The sequence below is a fragment of the Mesoplodon mirus genome (assembly GCF_964341445.2).
Source record: "Mesoplodon mirus genome assembly, chromosome: 18".
Taxonomy (NCBI): Eukaryota; Metazoa; Chordata; class Mammalia; order Artiodactyla; family Ziphiidae; genus Mesoplodon; species Mesoplodon mirus.
This window is the reverse complement of record NC_138994.1, coordinates 12814511-12837714: the sequence shown is the minus strand read 5'-3', so window position 1 is coordinate 12837714 and position 23204 is coordinate 12814511. Positions and strand designations below refer to the sequence as shown.

General features: G+C 61.9%; 2 protein-coding genes and 1 long non-coding RNA gene across 9 annotated transcripts in view; 1 reads left to right on the top strand and 2 right to left on the bottom strand.

The window, feature by feature from the left end:
* Positions 1-1898: 1898 nt before the first annotated feature.
* Positions 1899-7219, bottom strand: LOC309792991. Of its 2 annotated transcripts, none has more exons than XR_014291840.1 (3): positions 7132-7219; positions 6339-6375; positions 1899-4382 (listed from the first exon to the last, which is right to left on the bottom strand). It is a non-coding gene; the product is annotated as an uncharacterized lncRNA (long non-coding RNA). The 2 variants fall into 2 exon arrangements; XR_014291841.1 differs by lacking the exon at positions 7132-7219 and adding an exon at positions 7035-7116.
* SLC16A3 (solute carrier family 16 member 3) lies at positions 5504-17626 on the top strand. Of its 3 annotated transcripts, none has more exons than XM_082603013.1 (6): positions 5504-5638; positions 12451-12585; positions 13703-13950; positions 14424-14567; positions 14865-15629; positions 16538-17626. In XM_082603013.1, exons 3-6 carry the CDS (start codon positions 13728-13730, stop codon positions 16789-16791), a joined length of 1386 nt encoding a protein of 461 aa, XP_082459139.1. In that variant the 5' UTR covers positions 5504-5638; positions 12451-12585; positions 13703-13727; the 3' UTR covers positions 16792-17626. The 3 variants fall into 3 exon arrangements, with proteins under 3 accessions (XP_082459139.1, XP_082459140.1, XP_082459138.1); XM_082603014.1 differs by having other exon boundaries at positions 13647-13950; XM_082603012.1 differs by lacking the exon at positions 5504-5638 and adding an exon at positions 6984-7227.
* A 2959-nt stretch (positions 17627-20585) lies between these two features.
* The window catches only part of CSNK1D (casein kinase 1 delta), a 34663-nt gene continuing 32044 nt past the window's right edge, over positions 20586-23204 (bottom strand). For 2 of the 4 annotated variants that reach the window (XM_082603030.1, XM_082603031.1), the window contains one exon: positions 20586-22726. In XM_082603030.1, the coding sequence (XP_082459156.1) occupies positions 22676-22726 (51 nt within the window). In that variant the 3' untranslated portion in view covers positions 20586-22675. The remainder of the gene's footprint in view (positions 22727-23204) is intronic. The other 2 variants (XR_014291839.1, XM_082603032.1) reach the window with 2 other exon arrangements.

The window sequence follows — 23204 nt, the reverse complement described above, 5'->3', positions numbered from 1 at the left end:
CCTCCTGAAACCCTGACCACCCAGCTCAGGCGCCCCCAGATTCCTGACCCTCAGACACAGGGCGAGTAATAAATGCTTACTGTTTTAAGTGGCTACATTTGGGGGGTGATTTCTTGTGTAACAATAGAGAACGAATACCTCTCTCGCCTGTGGTGGGTGAGAGGGGGCCCCGACACCAGGCACCTTGTCTTCTCCTGGTGGGGCATCCCCTGGAGCCAAGGCTCCACGTCTATAGATGCGGGCAGGGGGAGGCAGGACATTGGGACACCAGTGTTTTGACAGGATCCTGCAGAAGGGACGTCCTGGCTAAGCACCGGGCACTTTCGGACAGCCCAGGCCTGCCTCCACCTGCCCGGGATCCTCCCGCACTCACCTGGCCCCTGAGCTCTGGCCCCCAGTCTCACCTGGGGAGGAGCCATGATCCAGGTAACAAAGCCACAGCACAGGCTCACTGGCCTCCCCCGGGAAGAGGGCATAGCACGTGCAAAGGCACAGAGGCCTGGAAGAGAGCCGACGGGAGTCCCAGGAGCCTCTCAGCCTGGTGGGGTTGGGGCGGGCGCTGCACCCCCAGTCTCCAGCCTCCACAGCCGTGTCACCCACACCTGGCCAGGCCGGCGGCCTCCTGCCCGCTCCCCATGCCCTGCCTCTGCCTGTGCCCTCTCACATCTAAGCTCAGGTCTGCACTTGAGTCCCGCCTCCTCCAGGTCAGGCCCTTTTCATCTATGGGCGGAGTGGGGGGCGGGGGGGGGGAGAGGAGAGCTCCCGAGGGCGTCACAGGGTGCCAGAGGGTGTGGCAGCCTCAGGACAGAGGCTACCTGTCCTCAGAGCCTGCGGCCCTAAGAAGTTCCCCCTTTCGCGCCTTGCAGGTGCCCCACCCTCGATGCCCTCACTGGCTGTCCAAGCAGAGCTCTGTAGAGGACGGGGGTGGGCGTGAGGGGTGCAGGGTGCTGGGTGACTTTGGGAAGGTGGAGGGCGATGCCGAGCTGGGGCAGGCCTCAATCTGAAGCCCGGCGGACGGATGTTGGCGTGGGCGGGGCGGGGGGGCTTGTCCACATGGGAGCCCCCCGCCGCCCGACCAGTCTGGCTAGACGATGGGGCAGGGGCGACACCCCTAACAGGTGAGCTGGGTGAGCTTTCAAACCCTCCCAAGAGTGGTCAGGAGGGCTTCACTGCCACTTCACGGATAGGGCACTGAGGCCAGAGCGCGTCAGGGTTGACCTGGGCTGCCGGCACAACTTCCTCTCTGCTGGGCCCCTTCACCCAACCTCGACAAGAGTCTTGGGCACGCCTGCCCAGCAGCCCCACTGACCTTGGGTGCTGAATGTTTCGGCAGCAGCACCGACCCTGTCTCAGTCCTGTCTCTTAGTGGCATGGGTGAGGTCACTGCGGCCACCGAGGAGAGGGGCCATTGGCCCAAGTCTGCTGCCCCCACCTGGACCCAGCCTCCCATGCTGGGTTGCTGTTCCTCACTTCCTGGGTGACACCCTCCCTTCAGGACTGCTGCAGGGTCAGGAGGAGTGGGCAGCTGGGGCGGCCCCCCTTGTGACTGACCTTGGCCCGAGCGGCAGCAGCCAGCCGGGTTCCACAGGGGAAAGCCAACGGCTATCAGAGGGATCACCCACCAGGGCCCAAGCCAGAGCCCCCCAATCCCAGCCACACCTCAAACGCCTGCCACAGACACCCCAATATCCGCACAGAACCCCACCCGGAACTCCCACCCCTCACAGACACCCCCAAGCCCCACCCATACCCTCAGCCCCATGCCCAACACCAGCCTTGGGTGGGGAGGGCAGGCAAATCAGGCTGGGCTGGGCAGGGGTCTGACCTCTGCCGCCTGTTTCTACCTCCGCCCACAGCCTGAGCCAGCCAAGTGGTCAATATGTTTATTTTTCAGGGCGCGTGAACTGACTTGGAGGAAAAGCCGAGGGGCAAGCAGGGAGGAAAGGGAGTGGCCTACCTTGGGGAGAGGCCTGTGTACCGCTGGCCTCAGTCTTCCGGAAAGGCGGCCTCTCCACCCTGAATCATGGGAGGTGTGGCCCAGCTGTGGTGTGAGTGAGGACCGGCTGCGACAGTCCTGCCTGCCTCCAGGTCCCTAAGGACGGTGGGGTCAGGAGCCGGACCCCAGGGCAGGGGGGCCCAGGCTCAGCCAGAATGTCCGTCCCATGACTCGGCTTTCTTCAACCGACCCAGCCTGTGCTGGCCCCGAACCCGTCCACAGGGTGCTGGCAGCCGATGCTGGGTGGCACAGGCAGTCCAGGGGCAGGATGAATGGCCCGGCTGGGGCCTGGAGCCCAGTGGGGGTGCCCAGGGCTCATGGATGGGGCCTCTGCATGGCCCTATCAGACCCTGGAAGGTTCCCTGATGCCCAAGATCTGGCCCTGCATAGGAGCAGGAGGCCTGTCCCACCATCCTCCCCGGGGGGCTGCCACTGAGACCCTCTGAAGTCTCTCCAGGTTTCCAAGATCATTTTCAGAGACAGTGGCACGGCGGAGCCTGGCTCCTGGGTGGAAAATGGAGATCAGACTCTGAGAAGGTGATGGGTCCAGTAGACACTCCTGCTCCATATCCATCTTCTCTCCTTGGGAAGGGTGGGGCACAGTCCCCACCCAGGAGCTGCAGCAGCCGGGGAGAGGGTGCAGGCAGGCCTGGAGGCCCCTCAGAGCACGTTCTAGGGCCTGATGGGACCTGCAGCTGTGATTTGGAACAACTGGAAGAATGAGAATCCAGGAGATGGAGCAGGTGGGGGCACCGGCAGGGGCGTGGTGGACCGTGGGGAAGGGCAGGGCCAGAAGCAGTTTGGGTCATGAGGGAGAGCATCCCCCCCCACCTCGCCAGGGGTGGCTGCACCTCCCCGGGTCGCCCACCCCCTCCCTTTCAGAAAAGGGGAGCTTCACTTGGGGGGCTAGCCCAGGGCCACTGCAGGGACCAGCCATCGGAGTCAGACTTGGGGTGGGTGTCCCTGGCCTTCTCCACCCCTCCCCTGCACCATAGAATTGCACCCACTCCTTCCCTGTTGTGCTCAGGGCTCCTGGCCCTGGAAAGTGGACTGAAGCACCCAGGGGGAGCCTGGGGTCTGGAAGGCTGAGGGTCTCAGGTTGTGGAGGTTCCTGGCCCTCCCCTGCAGGGCCCTGGTCCACGGGAGGCCCTGGGGGGAGCCTGCTCTGCCCTTCCGCTGACTGTCAGCAGGTGGTTTCCCATGCAGGGTGACACACAGAGGCCATCACTCTGCCACCCCGCTTTGGTCTTCCTCCACTTCCCCAGTCAAAGCACACTCCCTGGAGCCCTGCTGGGGTGGGGGCGGGGGCTGGCAAGCCGGTGCCTGATCAGCCTGCCCCCAGTGTCCCTGGGAGGGGGGAGTCCACATTTTAGCTCTGGGTGAGCAGCCAGGCTGGCCCTGGGGCCCACACCCATAGAAGACCATGCCTGAGGGGCCCTGGGTCTGGGGAACTGTCCTCTCCCTCCTCGGGGCTCCTGCAGGACCACAGTATCTCTGGATAAACACCCCCAGCCCTCCCAGATGGAGGCTCCCAGATGGAGCCTTGGTGTCCCTTTCCTTCTTGGGGAGCAAGGGTGGATCCCAGGCACTCCCTCAGATCACTGGGTGGGGGCTCTCCCCGGTTGCAGAGCTCAGAGAAGACCCAGCGCTAGTCTGAGGGAGGCTGGGAGCAGGCCGGAAGACCCCAGCCAAACCACATCTGTCTCCCTTTTTGGGCCGCTCTGAGCTCTTCCATTTCGGGGTGGGTGGGGGCAGGAGTGGGGGGGTCGGGGCTCGAGGGTTGCACAGCTCCTACCTAACAGGAATCTTTGGTCCCTGGGGTGAGGGGCACTAGCTCCCAAGCCTCATGAAGATGGGTAGGGCATCCAGGTGGTGGCAGAAGGGGCCCACGCAGGGCAGGGTGTGGGTCTAAATGGTCTGAGGCAGAGGAGGGAGGTGCCCCACCCCAGAGGTTGGAACTACCAGCACGGGTGAGGGATTTCCTTCTGCAGCTCTGCCCTGCACTCCCTCAGATGCCCTCCCATGCTGGTGTACCTTCCACCTCCAGCCGTGAGGAAGCCAGTGAGTGTGTTGGTGCAGGCAGTTGGGGGTACCATCTGATACCCCATGGGGACCCCCTTCCTTCCCAAGGGCCCCTATAGACACCCAGGGTCCAGGCCAACTCAGCAGGGCTTCACCTGGGAGGCCTAGGCCAAGTTGCTGCTGGAGGCTTGGGCTGTGCTTCCTGCTTTCTTGTGTGTGCATGCCTATGTGGCAACTTCTTTAGCATTTGGGGGTGAGGGTGGTCGGGTCCCGGGCCGGGGTGGCAGCTAGACCCAGCTCAGCCTCTCTGAGTGCTAGGGCTCTTCTGACAGGGGGTGGTGGTGGTGGGGTGGTCTTCCAGCATCTGAAAAAAAAAAAAGCAGAAGGCCTCAGTGGACTTGGTGTCTCAGAAGGGGTGGTCGGAGGGTGAACTCTGGGCCAGGAGGCCAACGCCACCACCGTTCTGCCCACCCCTCTGTACTGTGCCAAGGGGGGTGGGCCACCCCATAGGCCTCTGGAGGGGGATAATCCTCCAGGGATGCTCACTCTGTCACCCTGTCCAGGATGAGCTGGAATCTTTGCCATAAATCCCAGAGACACCAATGCCTGGCCTCTTGTAGTCCCAGAAGACTCGGGTGTCATTTTGAAGTAGGTTCAATGGGAAGTGGTCCTGTGGCTCGGGGGCAGCCACCAAGTGGTGTCCTGGGCCCAGGCCACCAATGGCCACACTCCCTGGTGCCTCCTCAAACCTTAGTTCTTTCCATCTTGCAGATGAGAAAACCGGGGGTTTGAAGCACCTTGCCCAGGACCAGCCAGGATCAACGCTCCCCTTAGATGAGTGTCTGCGGGGTGTGGGGATGTGGAGTATGCCTTGGGGCCCCCGCCATACCCCCAGCACAGCCCAGCTCTGGGAGCGCGAGAGGAGGGGCAGCGGCTGTTATTTGGCTCAGCAGCGCGCAAAGCCACAGGGGGAAACGGAAGTCAGAGAGGACGGAGGCCTTGCCCAAGATCACCCAGGCAGCGCGGGCTGGGGGTTGGGGGGCCGGGGCGGGTGTCGGCCCCGAGGTTTGGATGGGGGCGCAGACCTCAGGGGGCTTGGCCAGGGAGGCCTGCAAAGCCCAAAAGCTGAGCCGAGAGGTGGGAACCCCACGGGGTCCGCGGGCACTTCGCGGCGTGGGGTGCGCCTGGATGCGCGCGCCCACCTGTCAGAGGGCGCGGCCCGGGGCGCGGGGGGCGACGGGGGTCACTGCGGAACCCAGTCGGGCTCCCATCAAGCCCAGGCAGAGGGAAGCGAGTGCGCACAGAGTGGGAGATGGAGGGGCGGGAGGGGGCTGCGCGCCCGGGCTCCCAGCCCAGCGCCAGGGGATGGCGAGGCTGGGGGGCCGGTCTGAGGGCGCGGGGGAGCGGGACCGGTCAGGCGAGAAGGCACAACCCGCGCCGGTGTCCGCGCCGTCGGAGAGCACTGGGGCGCCCCTCCCGCGGGGTCCAAGCAGGGCGGCGCCAGGCGGCGGTGACGTACACTGGGGAAGTGCCGCGCGAGCGGCTTGAGTACTGAGTCGCCCCCGGCACCGCGCCCGGCAGCTAGGCGAGCAGAGGCGCGCGGCGGCCGAGCGGCAGCAGGTAGGCACGGCCCGGGTGCTTCCGCGGCTCCGGGACTGGGACCCTCTGAGTCGCCCCGGCGCTGAGTCTGCACCCCGCGTGGGAGCAGACTCGGGGTCCGCGCTTTTGCCTTTCGCCCTCCTGGTCCGGGGGCGCCCCGGGCACAAAAGAGCCCCCCAACCCGGGTGGCCCCCCTTGAGGTCCCCGGGGACCCAGCCGCATCCCTCCGCGCCTTCGGACCCCGAGTCACGCGAGCTCGACTTCCCCGACTCATCTGGGCGCCCCTCCGTCGGGCAACCCTCGGGCTGCAGCTCCGGTTCCGGTATAAATAGCTCGGTTCGCGGCGAGCGGCCGGGGCTCGCCGGCTATATTTGGTGGGGCTAACGCCCCCTTGCCGCGGCCCGTGCCCCCTTGCCGGGGGGATTGGGAAGCACGTGCGCTCCAGGCCGGGGCGCCCGGGTGGTGGTGCCCGAGGGCCCGTCCTCTCTCTCACCTCCTCCCTGTTCTCACCGCCGCCCTAAACACTCACCAACCTAAACCCGCCCTCAGGCAAAGGCTTCTGATCCAGACCCTGGGCAGAGAGACGGGGACCCCCCTTCCAGGATCAGACTGGAGTCCCTGAGCTCGCCTCACCCCCCTCCCAGGCCCCTAGCCCTGGGAAAACCAGGTGGGGCCTTAGGGGCCTTGGTTTACTTACCTGAAAAGTGGGTTGACAACTTACCTACATGGATGCTGGCCCAGGCCCGTGGCTGGCAGGCCTGTGAGTGGAAGGGGAAGCAGTTGGGGTCATGGCCGCTGGTGGGGGGGGGTGCCTGGATTCTGGGTGAGGGACAAAGGGGCAGCCCAGGGCCCAGAGTGCTTCTCTGTCCCAGATGCACTAAGCTGCACACCCAGAGGTGCCTGGGCTGACAGGATCACTCTGTGTGATGACCATGGCCAGGCTGAATGGTCTGAGGGACAGGAGATGGCAGCTGGACCAACGGCCTTCATGCAGCCGAGGTCAGAGGGGCTTGTCCAAAGCCAAGGGCAGGTGTGGGTGCTGTGTGGGTTAGTGGGTTCAGGGGTCCACTGCCTCATTCTGAAGGCCCAAAAGTCTTCAGGGGTCAGATGGGCGCTGGGAGGGACAGAGACAGATGCAGGAGTGTGTCCTGGAGGATGGACTGGGCCCTTTGGGCTCAGCTGTTAAGGAGTTGCTCCCATGGTGGGAGGTCTGCCCCCAAGGGGCTCTGAGGGCATGGGTGGCAGTGCCCAGACAGGTGTGGAGCCTTCCTGCCCAGCAGTCTGTGGTGTAGACAGTGCCTGGGGTGGACTTTGGGAGGCCTGATCCCAAGACAGGCTCTGTAACAACCCCATGTGACCTTGGGCAGGGCCTGATACCCAGGAGGCAACCCAGCTCTCACCCACTCCAGCTGGATACCTCAGTTTGAAGGGCAGAAGGAGCGGGAGGCGTTCATGCTCCTCAGGACACTGGCCAGGGACAGTGTGTGGAGCAGGGTCTGTGGGGTCCCACTCACTGGCTGGTGGTGTCCGTATGACAAGGCTGACTTGCTCCAGGGCGGTTCTCGCAGAGACCTGGCAGGTGTGGAGGGGGCCAGTTCAGCCCCCTCGAGGTGAGGAGCCCAGCAGAGCGACCCCAGGGCCCCGGGCTGGCCCTTCTGGGAGGTGACCAGTGGAAAAGACAGCCACACAGAGCGATCAGTCCATTAGAGACACCTCCGGATCAGGCAGGATCAGGCCTCGGGTGCACTGGGCCCCAACACAGGGGCGGGGCGGGAGTGGACAAGGCATGGGGCTCCTCATGGCTTCGCCTCAGCGAGTGCAGACCTCCCGGCTTCAGTCTCCATCTGTGAAACGGGCTGTGCGGGGAAGTGGGTCCCGGAGACCCGGAGTTCTCAGTCAATGTTGCTAGCTCCAACTCGCGCCCACCTGGCCCAGGCCCAACGGGGGGACAGTGAAGCGGGCCCCGCTCTGTGGGAGCCGCGGGGTCCCCTTCGGCGCTCGGGGACGCCCAGTGTGGCTCCGGGGCTCGCTGACCCGGGCAGCCCCGCTCCTTGGCTGTGCGCTCTGGCCAATACGGTAGCGGTTGGGAGGGCGCCTACTCCAGGCAATACGGCGGCGGCTCCTCCCTTGGCGCGGTCACGTCCCCCACGTCCCGCGCACGGCCAAGCGGCGGGGCTGGGGCGGGGCCGTGCGGAGCATCCTCTCTCCCTCCCCCCCAGCCCCCCGCTGCCGGCGAGGTCGGCCTGACCCCCACCTGCCCAGCCAGAAGCAGGAACAGGAAGGAGCGTCCGTTGTCCGTCCTGCTCCCTCGGGTCCGGTGGTGGTGGTGGTGGTGGGTGGTGGGTGGTGGGTGGTGGTGGGTGGAGCTCAAGGTCCCTCCACATCCCCCTCCCCAGCCGTTCTCCCCTCCTCAGCCACCTCCCCTCTCCTACTTGTTCCAAAGGCCCTATGTGGTGGTGGTGGGAGCTGGGAACCCAGTTTTGGTGGAAGGGGCCCCTCTTGGCTGGTGAAGCTTGCCGACACAGAGACCACCTTCTGGGCCTTGGCCTTAGGTTACAGGCTTTCGGGTTGGGGGGCTGTAGGGAGTTGAGGAATGGGACAAGGTGGCCACGTGGATGGGCAGGCCAGGCACTCCCAGGCTGGGCAGGGTTGGGTCCAGGCCTGGAGGCGGGCAGCTTGGGCCTGCTCAACTACCTCCTGGCCCCTCCTCATTGCCCACTGAGCTCTCTAGAGGAGGGGGCTCCAACAGGGTAAGCACAAAAACATCCCCAGGGCCACTCTCGAACGGCCTCCTCCTGTCATAACGGGGTGATGGTGGTGGAGCGGAGAATGACTCAGAGCTAGGGGCTGGCCTGGGGTGCAGTGTCCAATCTGGTGAATGAGGCCACTGTTTGCACCCCACCGGCCCCTGCCAAGAGGACGTGAGCCCACCTGAGAGTTTGCAGGGGCACTGGGCATGCGGTGGAGAGCTGTGTGGTCAGTGGAGGTGGGGTGGAGGGCCCAGGCCAAGCTGAGGAGGCCTGGATCAGACCTTCACCCACTGCCCGGCTCCCACCTCCCCAGAAAAAGCCCCAGTCACCACCCTCCAGTGGACATCTGGGGTCCTTTCCCCCCTCTTGGGAGGGAGACAGGCACTCTGACCAGTGATGGATGGGTGAGAGTGTCCTGGATCTTCTGGTTACCTGTCTGCACAACAGGGGCAGTGGGGGAAGGAAGAAGTGGAGGTCCTCCCTCCTTAGGTGCAGCACCCTCTTGCCTGTCAGCTACCCCCATGGGCTTCAGGGACCTTGGGGCTCGAGGAGCCAGGTGCTAGCCACACTGGCCTGCTTCCCTGTTGCTCAGGCATGTCTCCCAAGCCTCCTGGTGCGGGAAGAGTCAGGAAGAAACGTAATTGCCCCTTTCCTGCCCTGCCCACCTGGAGCCAGTCTCCAAGGACTAGAAGTCCAGTTAGGTAACTGGCCAGCCTAGGAAGTGCACCGACTAAGCCCCTGGGACAGGCCGCAGGCTCTAGGGCTGGGGGCCCCCCGCACTGAACCCCGCTCCCTGGGTTCATGGCCTGCCCTGGGGACTGATGGGCCACAGACCCAGGACCCAAGGTGGGTGAGGGGACTGCCAGTACAGAGGCCTAAGGAGCAGCGGCAAGCTGTGGCTGGATTGGAGTGGTAGAAGGGGTCTGGGAGGTGGTGAGGCCAACAGGATGTGAGTTCAGGGCTGGCTCTGAGGTAGGCGTGTGGGGTCGGGTTGGGAACACATGGTATGAGGTTTGCACTATCTCATGTGCGGGGGTGGGGGTGAGGCTGGGCACTGTCACCACCAAGATGGCATTCAAAGCCGGCGGGCATAGGCAGGGAAGGGGGGCACTGGGGAGAGGGGTAATGCAGAAGCTGGAGCCGGACCCCAGCTAGGACCCTCATCCAGATAGCCAGTGCGCCCCTGAGGGAGAAGCTGGTGGGAGCCCTTGATTTGGGAGTGCACAATGGACGGGTCATTCTGAGGGACCTCTGTGTACATTCCTCTTTGGGCCGGGACCTGGGGGCAGCCCCTGGAGCCTCACCTGACCCAGAAGCGGGCACATACACCCCACCTGGGAGATCAGCTTTCTGAGGCCCAGAGGGCGGGTTATTTCTGGGCTGCGTACGTGGTTTGCATGCTTCTCTGGGAGACTAAATGTCACTGAAAGGACAGCCAGCCGGCATGTGCTCACAGATGTGCTGGTGCCACCTCCCTCTGTGCTGCACTGAGGGTCTCCGACTGGCCCCCAAGGGGGCTGCTCCTCTCACCCTGGGTTTTCCTTGGAACATCAGCCAGCCCGTACCCAAGCCTGCCTCTTCAACATGACGGGCTGGGCTGATGAGGACATTTTGCTCTTGGAAACCCCAGCCCCTTCTCCACCCACCCCATAAATACACAGAGCACTGTGGAGCGAAATCCCTTTGCCCCCAACCTAGAGCCCCCCAGCCCTCCATCATCTTCCCTGCTTGCTCACCACCACCTCCGCCGCCGTTGGCAAATTGAAATTCACTAGACACCTCAGTTTGAGGACCATCTGGTATGGGGAACAGGGCGGGGGTAATTTCAGTGTGGCTGGCACCCTGGGCTGGGGGGTTAGCTGCGAGAAAGTAGTGTCTGAAGAGCTTCTGGGGCATTCAGGGGTTGGTGGGAGAGATGACCATACTGGGCCTTGGTCCAGGCACAAAAGATGGCCCCCTCCCCGCGTGAGCTTCACATGGCAGCCCCTTGGCCCACGCAGGTCCCAGAACACGCTGAACCCTCCTGCCTCTGGGCCTTGGCACCCACCCCTCTGCCTCCTCACTCTCCCAGATGCTAGTCTCCTGAGGATCCTGGGAGCCTCCAGGGAGGACCCAGCCCTGGCGGGCAGAGAATGGGGCCTCAAAGGTCGGGGTGCCCATGATCCCCATGGGGCACCAGGCATGGCTGGTGGAACCACGGAAATCTCAGAGGGAGGCCCTCCTTTGTTCTGTTTTGGAACCTTGGGTTTATAAGAGTTGGGCTATTCCTAATTGCTCGGCCCAGACACACTCCCCTCCTTGGCCTCTACATGGCCCACTTGATTTACTTTAAAAAGCCCACAACCCCAAACATGCCAGGATTCTGAGGACAACCAGCCCCTCAGTGCCCCCATGACCATGACCACTGTCCTGAGTCCTGGGTCTGGGGCTCCTGTGCTTTCTGCCTTAAATAGTGTCACTGCATCAATAAGTATTGCTTAAGATAAGTATATCTTAGGAATGTTCCCATTCCTAAGATATACTTATTAGTTTTTTGGTTTTTTTAATATCATTCAGATGCACGTACCTTAGAGACCTTTTAAACTTAACGCTATCAAGGGGAAGGGACAGCAGCTCGGTACCCCAACCCGGGAAGTTTGGCTGTGGATGACCTTTGTCCAGTTGTCCTGTTCCAGGCTCAGGCACCCAGCTGTGTTGTCAAAGGCAGGGCCCTGGAGGAGAACCTAGGGGTGGGCCACACCGAAGCTGTGCTCAGACTGTCCCGTCACAGGTTCTATGTAGCCTCAGACGTGGAGGTGGCCACCCAGGGGGCTATGCCAGGTTACGGGTCTGTGCACACATTTGCAGGAGGATGGGGGGCTCCCTTGGCTGGGGTGCCCCCATGCACCCTTCAGCTGTGTCCCCGGATGGCTGCGCAGCCCTTGGCCTTGGACGCACCCTTCATCCTGCTCACTGAAGCCCAGGAGCCTTCCAAGCACCGGGGCAAAGTGCTTGAAAGAGCACTGGGGTCTGAGTGCCAGGAGAGGTGAGGGCTTCTCCTAGGTTTCCCAAAAGTGGCACCTGTGGCCCTGGCCCAGCTGAGAACCAGCAGAGGCTCTGAAGGTGGACCTCTGGCCCAGTCTGGGGTGGGGGGCAGGGCCGTTGTTCTGCTCTGGTGGGCTGTGTCTGCCTTGTCATCACCCTGACAGCCAGCTGGCTCCTGGAGGTCTGGTCATCAAAGGGTGGTGCCCATGGACAGCAGCTGCTTCTTAGAATCACCTAGGATGCCCTTAAAAAACAATCCCCCGGGGCTTCCCTGGTGGCGCAGTGGTTGAGAGTCCGCCTGCCAATGCAGGGGACACGGGTTCGTGCCCCGGTCTGGGAGGATCCCACATGCCGCGGAGCGGCTGGGCCCGTGAGCCATGGCCGCTGAGCCTGCGCGTCCGGAGCCTGTGCTCCGCAGCGGGAGAGGCCACAGCAGTGAGAGGCCCGCGTACCGCAAAAAAAAAACCAAAAAAACAAACAAACAAACAAAAAAAAACAATCCCCCCCCAACACCCTTTGAATCAAAGCCCAGGACCTCCCTCCACTGCTGAATCAGAACCTGGATACCCACCCGTCCACTGAATCAGAGACCACCCCCCGCACTGAATCAGATCTCAGACGCCCCACCACTGCTAAATCAGAGCCCAGATCCCTGCAGACTCCTGAATCAGAGCCCCCAGAGGGCACAGCACCTGTGGCTGGGGTGCTGGTGGGCAGGCCGGAGGCGGGGTGGGGTGGGGTTGGGGGGAGCAGGGAGTGTGTCTTATTTTCCACATTCCTTTCCCGCCACACTGAAGCTGTGCTCAGACTGTCCGGGCATAGAAGCCCTTGTCCTCATTCCAGAGTCCGGTCCCAGGTTCTGTGTAGCCTCAGATGAGAGTGGCCACCGGCGGGCTGTGCCAGGTCAAGAAGGATTCAAGGAAAAGGGGCAAGGGGTGGAGTCCGGACAGATTATGAAACCCAGGAAGGGGGCTGTGGGGCCGCGTGTGCAGCTCGTGCAGGTGGAGTGTGTACACCACTAAGTCGGCAGATACGACACTTCAGCGCTTCCCCCACCAGGGAGCTGGTTTATAGCTCGCCGCTGGTGGGGAGACACGAGAGCTTCAGTGGGCAGCAAGCGGCTGGAGCCAACACGCCCTCCCTTCCCCACGCCTGCAGCAAGGCCTACTCTGTCCTTGGAACAGCTTCTGTCAGGTGAGGTGCGGGGACTAGGCCACCAGGCTGATCTCTGGGATTAGGGGGTTTCTGGAGCAAGGATCAGGGAGGGGTAGGGGATGAAGATGGGAGGGGAGGGGAGGATCTCCAGGTGGAAATCTGGCTGCAGTGTTTCAAGTTACTGGGCCTCAAACGAGCTTAGTTCCTGGGGTTTAAAAGAGGAAAGTTGACCCTGAGCTTTTTCGGGTTTTGGGCCAGCAGTGGGTGCAGCCAGCTCCCTGCTTGGCAGCCCTTGGGGGCTAGAATGGTTTGCTCTGGTAGGCTGGATGGAAGCGTGTCCCTCCTGCCCTTCCCTCGCCAGAAGGGTTAAACTCCAGCGGCCGACAGGCACCTTCCACCTGGGCTGGCCCTGCTGCCCTCGGGCTCCCAAAAGAGCTGCGGCAGGTGGATGATAACGAGATGGGACGAGTCCGGGCCAGCACAGGGACCCCCGCCCTCCCCGCCTGCTCTTCCCTGCACAGCACAGCCTGTGTGAGCCTCTTCTTCAGACTCTCACTTCTTGTGCAGTGTGATCAGAGTGGGTGGAAAGGATCGGGAAGCCCTGTCCCCCTGGGGGTGGGAGAGCAAGGCTGGCCACATCTAGATTGAGGTCTCAAGGGACTGCAGCCGAGATCAGGCCCCAAGGTCCTCACCAGGGCTGGCTTCACTGCCCGAGGTGCTGGCTGCTAAAACCACACTGCTTCCCAACACAGGGTCAGGCGGGAGGTCAGAGCACGGCTGACTTCCCCACTGGGGTCTGCCCTCCTCAGGAGGTAACTTGAGACCTGGCTGAGCCCAAAAAAGCCACTGCCCTTTAGAGCCAGCTGTATGGGAGCAGGCCAGGCCTGAGCGGGGGAGGGAGGAGGAGCTGCAGCTGCTGGTCACCGCAGACCTTCCTGCCCTGCACCCAGCACAGGTGAGGGTCAGAGGTAGGGCTCTCAGGTCACATCGGGCAGGTGGCCTGGCCCAGAGCTGAGCTCCCGCTGGGGGCTGAGGCCTGAAGGGAGGGGTGGCCGGCCCGGGTGCCAGCCCTCAGGTGCGTCTCTGTCCCCACACTGCAGGGCTGCAGCTGGGTGACTGCCTGACAACCGAGTCAGCCTGGCTTCCTCTTTCTCAGGGACGCGGAACCAGCCCTCCTGGCCATGGGAGGGGCCGTGGTCGAAGAGGGCCCGACGGGCGTCAAGGCCCCAGATGGGGGCTGGGGCTGGGCCATCCTTTGGGGCTGTTTTGTCATCACAGGCTTCTCCTACGCCTTCCCCAAGGCGGTCAGCGTCTTCTTCAAAGAGCTCATACGAGAGTTTGGGATAGGCTACAGTGACACAGCCTGGATCTCCTCCATCCTGTTGGCCATGCTGTACGGGACAGGTGAGGGGCCGTCATGCCAGGTGACTGCCTCTGGGAGTTCAGCAAGTTCAGTTCTGGACAAAAAGGTCTGGGGGTCAGGGGTTGGGTAGAGCGCCCAGTGTCTTCAGCCCCGGTCCCCAGGGGCCCCTGGTGGGAAGCCCTCGAGGATGCCGTGGTCTCCAGAGTGCAGACGGGCACAGGCCAAGGCTGTCTGGGACCCTGTCCAAAGGGCTGTGTCTGCACAGCTGTGCTGGATCCCGGAGCTGTTCTTGCTGCCTCCGCTGACCAACCAGAAAAGACCCCTCTAACAGGGACCGGTCCTTGTGAGCCATGCTTTGCTTAAAAGACGGGCAAGCGTGACCTGCACGCTGGGCACCTGGGGGCTGCCCCCGTGTAACCTGAGCCAGGGGCAAGGGGGCATCAGGGAAGGGCAGGTCTCTCTGGGCATGGAGAGCCTCGGTCCCGCCCCTCAGCTGCTGTCCCCCACCCCCCAGGCCCGCTCTGCAGCGTGTGTGTGAATCGCTTTGGCTGCCGGCCCGTCATGTTCGCAGGTGGCCTCTTGGCGTCCCTGGGCATGGTGTCTGCATCCTTCTGTGGAAGCATCATCCAGCTCTACCTCACCACCGGGGTCATTACCGGTGAGTGAGGCCCCGCCAGAAGTGGGGCGGCCGGGGGGCGATGGCTCATGTTGACGGAAGAGAAAGGACCTCCCAGGGGTGGGCAGCTGTGGAATGTACCCACCGGGCGCCATCCTGTCCCTCGTTCCCCATCTGTCTCTCCCGGGCACGTGGGTTGGCAACAGGGGCTCTGAACACATGCCGAGTCTCCTCATGTCGACGCCTGTCAGGCCCACACATAGAATCGTTCAGGCGGGAGCCCGCGCTGGGGAGAACTGGGGCTGTGCCACCTGTGCTCACCCGCCCGCTCCCCTCCAGGCTTGGGTTTGGCGCTCAACTTCCAGCCCTCACTCATCATGCTCAACCGCTACTTCAACAAGCGGCGCCCCATGGCCAATGGGTTGGCGGCAGCGGGCAGCCCGGTGTTCCTGTGCGCCCTGTCCCCGCTGGGGCAGGTACTGCAGGACCACTATGGCTGGCGGGGTGGCTTCCTCATCCTGGGTGGCCTGCTGCTCAACTGCTGCGTGTGTGCTGCACTCATGCGGCCCCTGGAGGCGCCCCGACTGGGTTCAGGTTCGGGGCCTGGGCCCCAGCGGCCGTCCCGGAAGCTCCTGGACCTGAGCGTCTTCAGGGACCGCGGCTTTGTCATCTATGCCCTGGCCGCCTCCATCATGGTGCTGGGGCTCTTTGTGCCGCCCGTGTTCGTGGTGAGCTACGCCAAGGACCTGGGTGTGCCCGACACCCAGGCGGCCTTCCTGCTCACCATCCTGGGCTTCGTCGACATCTTCGCGAGGCCCACCGCCGGCCTCATCACAGGGCTCAAGAAGGTGCGGCCCTACTCCGTGTACCTCTTCAGCTTCGCCATGTTCTTCAACGGCTTCACCGACCTCACGGGATCCACAGCCAGTGACTACGGTGGCCTGGTGGTCTTCTGCATCTTCTTCGGCATCTCCTACGGCATGGTGGGGGCCCTGCAGTTCGAGGTCCTCATGGCCATTGTGGGCACCCAGAAGTTCTCCAGTGCCATTGGCCTCGTGCTGCTGCTGGAGGCCATAGCTGTGCTCGTTGGGCCCCCGTCGGGAGGTGAGTGCTGGGGGCAGGGTGGGGAGCGAAGTGCCTCCCCTCCCTGAGGCCTGGCCAGGCCTCCAGGCAGTTCCCACACCTGCTCTTCCTGGGGAGGGTACTCGCCATGGGGGACTCTTAGCTGGAGGGACACCCCCTCCCCCACCGCTCCCAGCCTTGTCTAGCCACGCCACCGTGTACCTTAGCACATGGCCAGCTGGTGTCAGGAGAGAACATGGCCCCTCACATACCCTGGGTCCCCCTTGGTTCATTGTGGGAGGAGGCCATGGGCTTGAGTCGTGGGGACAGGTGATGGCTCCAGGGTGGAGTGCTGGTCCTCCTTTCTGGCTGTCCCCACACGCCGGGGAGGCTCAGAGCTGAAGGTCGGGCCGGCTTCTGTTATGTTGGGCTTTTGCTTTATTTTTTGATAACTGAGAAAATAATGGTGTGCGATTAAAATGGTGTGGACGGTGGGAGCGGTGTGGCCAAGTCCCCACCAAGCCTCTGCACCTGGGTTTGGGTCTCTCCAGCCAACCCTGTAGTCCCGCCTCCCACTTGGCCTTGGGCCTCTGGCTCTTCCTGCCTGGAGAGGTCTGGGGCGAGGGTGAGGAGGTGCCTGAATCGTCACTGCCTCGGGGTCCCAGGGTCCCTTCTGGGGCCCAGGTGGTTCCTATGAGGGCCGCCACAGTGACAGGCAGCGGGGCCAGATCCCTCCAGGTGCCTCCACCTGGCGGGGGATGAGGCCCTGCTCCAAACCCTCGTCAAAGCCACTCTGCTTTAGCCTCTGGGTCTGCGCGGCCCGGGGGAAGGTGGTGGGGGTGAGGGTGGCTGCCTCAAGGGCCCTGGGCTGTCCCCGGCAGGGCACTGGTGACTGGGGGGATCCGGTGGGAGCTTCAGCCCTGGGCTGACCCTGTCCCCCTGCACTGCAGGCAAGCTCCTGGATGCGACGCACGTGTACCAGTATGTGTTTGTCCTGGCGGGGGTTGAGGTGCTGGCCTCCTCCATTGTGCTGGTGCTGGGCAACTTCTTCTGCATTGGGAAGAGGCCCGAGGCGGCCACGGAGGAGGAGCATCACAAGCCCCCCGAGGACGTGAGGGTGGACTCTCGGGAGGTGGAGCACTTCCTGAAGACAGAGCCTGAGAAGAACGGGGAGGTCGTTCACACCCCAGAAACGAGCGTCTGAGCCGGGGGAGGCCAGCAGGGGTGGCAGGGAACTGGACAGAAACCATCAACGCTCGTATTTATTTCACAAACAGGACTAGCTTGGGCGGGGCCGTTGGCTCCACGCCGGCCACCCGGGCAGCGGATCATCGCCCGATCAGTGTTTTTCAGGGTAGGTGGCAGGGTGGAAACGTGTCATTCCAAGATGGATCTGTGGTGAAGCCAAGCCGTGAGGTTATGAGCGGTCTGCACCAGGGACCCCACCTGCTCACCCCAGGGAGCCCGGTGCCCGCCGCTGGGCTCAAGGACCCAGAGACCCACGCTTTGGAGACAACACGATTTTAATCAGGGGGCGGGGCCGGGGACAGCTGCGGAGCGGGCACTGCCACGACAGGCCTCCCTGCGTGACCGTGAGCGCCCCATCCTGCCGGGTCTCCCCATGCGCCCCAGCCCACCCCTCTTTGAGCGTCCAGTGGACAAAGCTCCCTCCTTCACCTCTGGAGGTCTGAGATAAACCTGCACGTGGGAGGCGCCGTCTCAGAAGGAATATCTTCCAGGAGCTTCAGTTTTGCTCTACATAGGGGCAGTATTCTAACTGTTCACCCCAAATCTCACTCTCAACAAATAGCCTGGTTATTTTTACAAAGTGGTTTTGGTCCTTGTCAGCCATGTCGGCCTTCTAAGCACTGCTGGTTCTGGACCCTGCCCTGATGGACCCCAAACGGCTCGGAGTGTTCACACAGCACCCTGGTGGCTGGCAGGGAAGGGGCCACGCTGCAGGGGTGTGTCCACTGAAGCTGAGATATACGTGTGGTTTCTGTTCACTGGTGTGTGTTTAAAGAAAATGATCTGCCTGCCTTTTGTTTATTCGCCCCTCAGTTAGCTGACAGTCACCGCATGTGGTCAGCGCCCTGGGCTGGTATCTGCCCCCCATCCTCCTCGAACAGCCCCACTCAGCCTCACCCCGGGTACTTCACACCCACCTGCCCTTGTGGCCAGTGGTGGCCTGTGTGGCTGGGAGCCCGGTCAGAGGCCGCTGGGGCCGCCTCAGTAGGTGGTGCGTCGAGGGCGCTGGGGACGGCAGCAGGCACCCTGGAGGGCCGCGTGCAGCCGGAGAGATGCCACGTCCCTGCTCCTCTGCAACGAAAAGCAAGCGAGAGCTCACGTCGTGGGTCCGCCCCAGAGATGCCGCCCCAAAGCGGCTGCTGTCTCCCTCCTCCATCTGCCCCTTGAGCTCTATGAGGGAGCCAGGCACCTGCCCGCAGCCCCCTGCCCCGTCTGTCATCCTTTCTGTCCTTCCATCCCCCTCTGCCAGGGGCCTGGGCTGTGGGCGGTGCTAGCAGTCACAGGGGTCAAGTGGTAGCCCTGTATCCGCTGACCTCACCCCGTAATAAGGTGAGCCAGGCAGGGCCCCCAGGCCAGCCCCTGGGCAAAGCTGAGCCATAAGCGCCCCACTTGTCAGGTCTTAGAGGGCGAGCCCCACCTGTGGTCTCTGCAACCACCTACCTGAGCCGGAGGGAGGCAGGGAAAAGGATGCAAGTGGGCGGCCTGCTTGTGCCCCTCCCCCAGCCACCTCCCAGCCCTCATCACACCGCCCCCTTCTCTCCTGATATGAGCTTGGCCTGGCTGTCGCCAGTCATTCAGTTACCCTGGGTCTCCTGGAACCAGCCGTGGTGGTGACCAGGGCCCCAGTATCCCACGCTAGTACCCCCTCACTCTCACCCAAAGCTGCCTCATGCGTTCCCCGCTCCCTACTCGAGGACTGGCGACACTGTTCTGGGGACACTGTTCAGTGATTCTGAGATGGCCAACGTGTGGGAGTTGCTCCGCTGGGGGTGGGACCCACAGCTGGTCTGGGGCTGGACCCATGCACGCCAGGGTGGACCTGAGGCCCCATGCCCGCACAGCAGCGACACCAGCTGGTTAAAGCAGCCAGGGGCTCTGCCAAGATTGGAGACTGATCCGCAGGGGCCCTGCGGGAGAAGGTGACCAGACCATCTTGACTGCCTAGTTTTCTGGTTCCAGACGTTTCCAACTGTGCCCAAGACACAGAGAAAAAAACTTCCTGTCCTCAAAGTTGTGGCTGCCAAGAGCCCTAAGAGCAGGTGACAAGAGTTGTCATCAGTGCTCTGGCGTGGACAGGGCTGCCCCTAACCCTCTAGACGTCCCACTAAAGGAGACTCACACCCAGCATCCTGTGAAGACCCAGATGCCCGTGCTAAGCCCACTCTCATGGGCCCTTCAGCATCTCCTTGGGGGACACATACACAATCAGCCTAAATTGGGGGGTGGGGGGGTGGGGTACACGAGCCAGGCACCCTGGGCTGCTACCCCCACCCAGGCCAGACCTCGGGGCACCTGTCACCCTGTGCAGAGAACACCTCAGGACACATGTGCAGGCCCCACGCTAGGAGAGCCTGGCAGGAGGCCAGACCCCACCATCAGTGGCTGCCTAAGGGTCCTGCCAGTGGCGGTCTGGAAGGCAGCCGCCTAGACCCGCAGGGCCCCCTCATGGTTCCCTAAAGGACACTCCCTGTAACCCTAAACATCCTTACAGGTAATGAGAGGCGTACTGTTTCCAGAGCTCCCAGCAGAAGGAGGCAGGGTGGGGGGCAGGGCAGGCAGCGGGAAGGGCAGGAGGGGTCCCCTCCCCCAACACAGGGGTTTCCAGGAGGGGCTCCAAGCACCACTCTCAGTGGTGATGGGGCCTGGGGGAGGGTGGGAGGTGGAGGCATGGGCCCGGAGCTTGCTCTCCTGAGCATGGAGCCTGCCACGCAGGTCAGGGGGCGAAGCTCTCTGTGTCAGGCAGACAGAGGTGGTGAGGGGGCTGGGGAGCAGGACAAGCAGGCTCTGAGCGCAAGATGACAGGGTCCCTGTCCTGCCTGTGGTCCACCTCCTGGCAGGAAAACAAGAGGTGGCTCAGGGCTTGCCTCGTCACCATTTCAGCTGGGTCCACATGTCAGCAGGCTGGGGTGGGGAACCCGCAAAGAAGAGCTCAGGCCCTTTCGGAACCTCAGGGACCACTGGCATAGCCATGGTGGCTTAGGAGGAGCAAAAGCAAGCCAGCAGCAGGTGGGAGATCCACCTGCCCCACCTGTTCCCCATGCATGTGGGTGGGGCCGCCAAGCTTTCCCTGCTACGCACGCAAGGCCAGCATGCTCAGCTCCAGGACAAGTGGGTGTGGACCAGGAAGTGGCTGATTACCACACATCCGTGGGAGCACATCTGTGGTCCCAGTTCAAGAGGGACGGACCTTCCCACCCGGCCAGCCCTGCAAGTCACCATGGGCAGGAGAGCCTGCTGGGGGCCATGAGCCCAACGGATGGATGGATGATGTCCCCTTGCAGACGGTGCCTTGATTAGAAAGGACAACACCCGGGGCATGGGGCATGCAGGGTGGTGTTCTCACTGGGATGGCGACTGCCAGGTCCAAGCCCCTGGGTCCCAGCAGGGGCCCACTCAGCAGCCACTTCGAGCACCCACCACAGGCAGCAGGAACATGGCTATGTGTCAGCTACCGTGCTCTTCACTCCCCAGAAAACCCAAGGTGGGTGGAAGCACTTCCTTCCCATAAAGGTGGTTAAGGCAGGGGACTGGTATGTGCACATGGCCTGCACCCGGCGACAACTCAGCCACATCCATGCCACGTCCCACAGGCTCATTCCACCTACTCCTGATCAGCTTACAAAGTACACCAATAGGCTTCTAAAGGACAGACACGAACGCCCAGTCTCAGAAAATTACTTTCAAACAGTTAATCTAAACAAACCAAAACTCAAACTGACGAAATAAAGACCACATGGCAGGGGCAGGGAATAAAGGTAGAAGTCGTCATGAATTTATTATTTACACGGTAGTTAAGGACACAAATACAGTGGTCATACAAAAGCGCAGTTCAGAGACTTGGCAACGGATACACAGGTTGATACAGACATTCCAACTATGTTTCCTGCAAGTCAGGATGGGGAGTTAAATAAGGGGGGGACACAACTGTCCACAACCACACTGCTGAGGACTTGGGGTCAGAGTCCACTTCTCAAATGCCACCTGGCAATTTCAGGTGGAAACCTGGATGCAGAATGTTGGGGCTGCGGCTGCTAACACCTTGCTGGGAAGGGGAAGCCCACCTCTGCAGAAGGCACTGGGCCACAATGAAAGCCCCCAACTCACTCTGACCCACGCGAGCTCCCTCTGCACTCCCAGAAACACAGCCCAATCTGGCCAAGTGCCCACACCCCAAAACACTTACAGAGTAGCCAGCTCAGGAATCAGAAAAAAGTAAACAGCTGCATTCTGTGCCATCAATACAGCAGTCAGGGCATCCTAGGACCAGCATCCCTGTGCTGAGACTTTGGGGGCAGGAAGGGAAAACACAGACGTGGACACCTTTTAGGTCCCTATCTTCCTACGAGTGTCCCAGTTTCCAAACAGAACACACTGCAGGGGGATGATGCGAAGAAATGTGAAAGTACCTATGAACATATATATTGCACCTCGTTTCCAGAGATGGGGGCTCCTGTCTACCGGCCACCATTACTACCTGGTGCCTCTGCTACTGCAAAGTGAGGGAGAGCATCTCAGGAAACCACCTGGAGCTGGGCTGCCCCAGAAGGTCCTTCTGGGGAGATTCAGCCCTGCTCTGACTCTTGGCCTCTGTGGGGTCACTATGTCCCAGGGAAAGTCACAAAAGCGGGTGACCCTTCACCCTCCTGGACAATCAGGTCATCAGAGTCACCTGCTTCTTGGCACTTCAGAGTGGATTTCCTTGGGCTCGCTGGCCTTTCTGGGCAACGCTGGCACCCAGGGCAGATACCATGGCCCTTGGTTTTGAGCACAGAGATATTAACACAGATTAAGGGCCAATCTGCACTGGTAATATTGACAGCCTATTTAGAAAATTTCCCAGATTCAAAAGCATTGAGGCAACCACCACCAAAATAATCACACACGACTCCACGGAGGGCCCAAGTCTCTCAGTATGAATTCCTCTCCCGAGGGATCAGCGACACGACGCGAAGCCACAGCTTCTGCAGTCTTCAGGCTCAGTTTCCTTCTCGCTGCGTCTGGGAAGGTCAGATCGGCGGGCTGCTCTGTGGGGAAGCACCCGCTGCGCCCATGCGTGTAGCCAGCACTTTCTAACTGCTCTGATGATTCAAGAATCCCAGCGGGTCTGCAGTGAGCAGGCATTTCAGTTTACGGTGGGGAAAGGAGCATGACAGCCAAAACCAGGTTAATGAGGTCACGAGACACACGGCACACACGGACACACACGTTACTTACACACACATGTACACGTGATAGGATTTCTGATGAGAAAATCCCTTCTGCACAGTGACCACACAACAAGCCACGAGACGCAGACCACGGAGACCCACGTGCTCCGCTCCCTGCCTCGCTCCTTCTACACGAACTCCACGCCACTGCCTGCTTTAGAATTCTTTAAAGTCAGCATCTTTAAGACCGCAAAAACAGACATGGAAAGAAACAATAAAGACAGATTTCTTCACACAGATTTAAGCCAATAATTTTTAGCAAAATGATACAAAACTGTCTTAACCAAGTAGAAGATCGGTAGTTACAGTAGACTCGGCAGGGACATGGGTGCGCCACCACGGAGGGGACTGAAAGGCTCTTGAATGGGAGTTTGATTCTCTCTGCAACCATCTCACTGCTTTCGTCCCAGCCCCGCTAGAACCAAGTTCATGGGGGCTCAGTGCAGCCCCTGGCGATGGCAGCGCTTGGAGTCTGTCCAGCTGGGTTTGTGTTTTGTTTCCCCCATGGGCGTCGCTGGGTGGGTGGCCTGGAGAGGTCCCGGTGTTAACATTTCGGTTCTAGACCGGGGGCGTGTCACTAGTAACAGAGTAGATCAGCCATGCATTGTCTGCCCTCAGCAAAAAGGAGAGTTCTCATCGGTGCACGACAGACTGCAGACCACTGGACGCCACCCGACCGGGAATCTGTCGGAGCCAAAGCACAGGAGAAGGTCAGCGTGAGGCCAGAGGAACGGAGCCGGTCGGGCTTGGGCAGAAAACACCAGTGACAGTGCCCTGGTGGGGAGGGGACAGATGCCGCCTAGCCCCTCTGGACACGTGCACCCCCAGCTGCTCTGGAAGGTCCCTCGAGTCCAGGATATGTGCAGCAGAAAGAGTGACAGGAAGACGGGGAAGGAAGAGCCATGCAGGCAAGGAGGCTGTGGGGCCGCGAGCTCATGATCAGTCAGACCAGAGTCCGAGTGGGCAAGAGATGCTTGCTCCCAGCCCCTCTTCCTGGAAAGTAGCCTGGTGTTCCAAAAACAGGGACCAGGCCCCAAGCGGGCACTGGGACTCCACGTGGGGCAAGACGTGAAAAGCATTTCCCATCAAGATGTCCCCAAGAGTGCAGTCACGTTACAACTGCAGCTGGTCTCCCACCGCAGCGCCGAGTGGACAGAAGCTG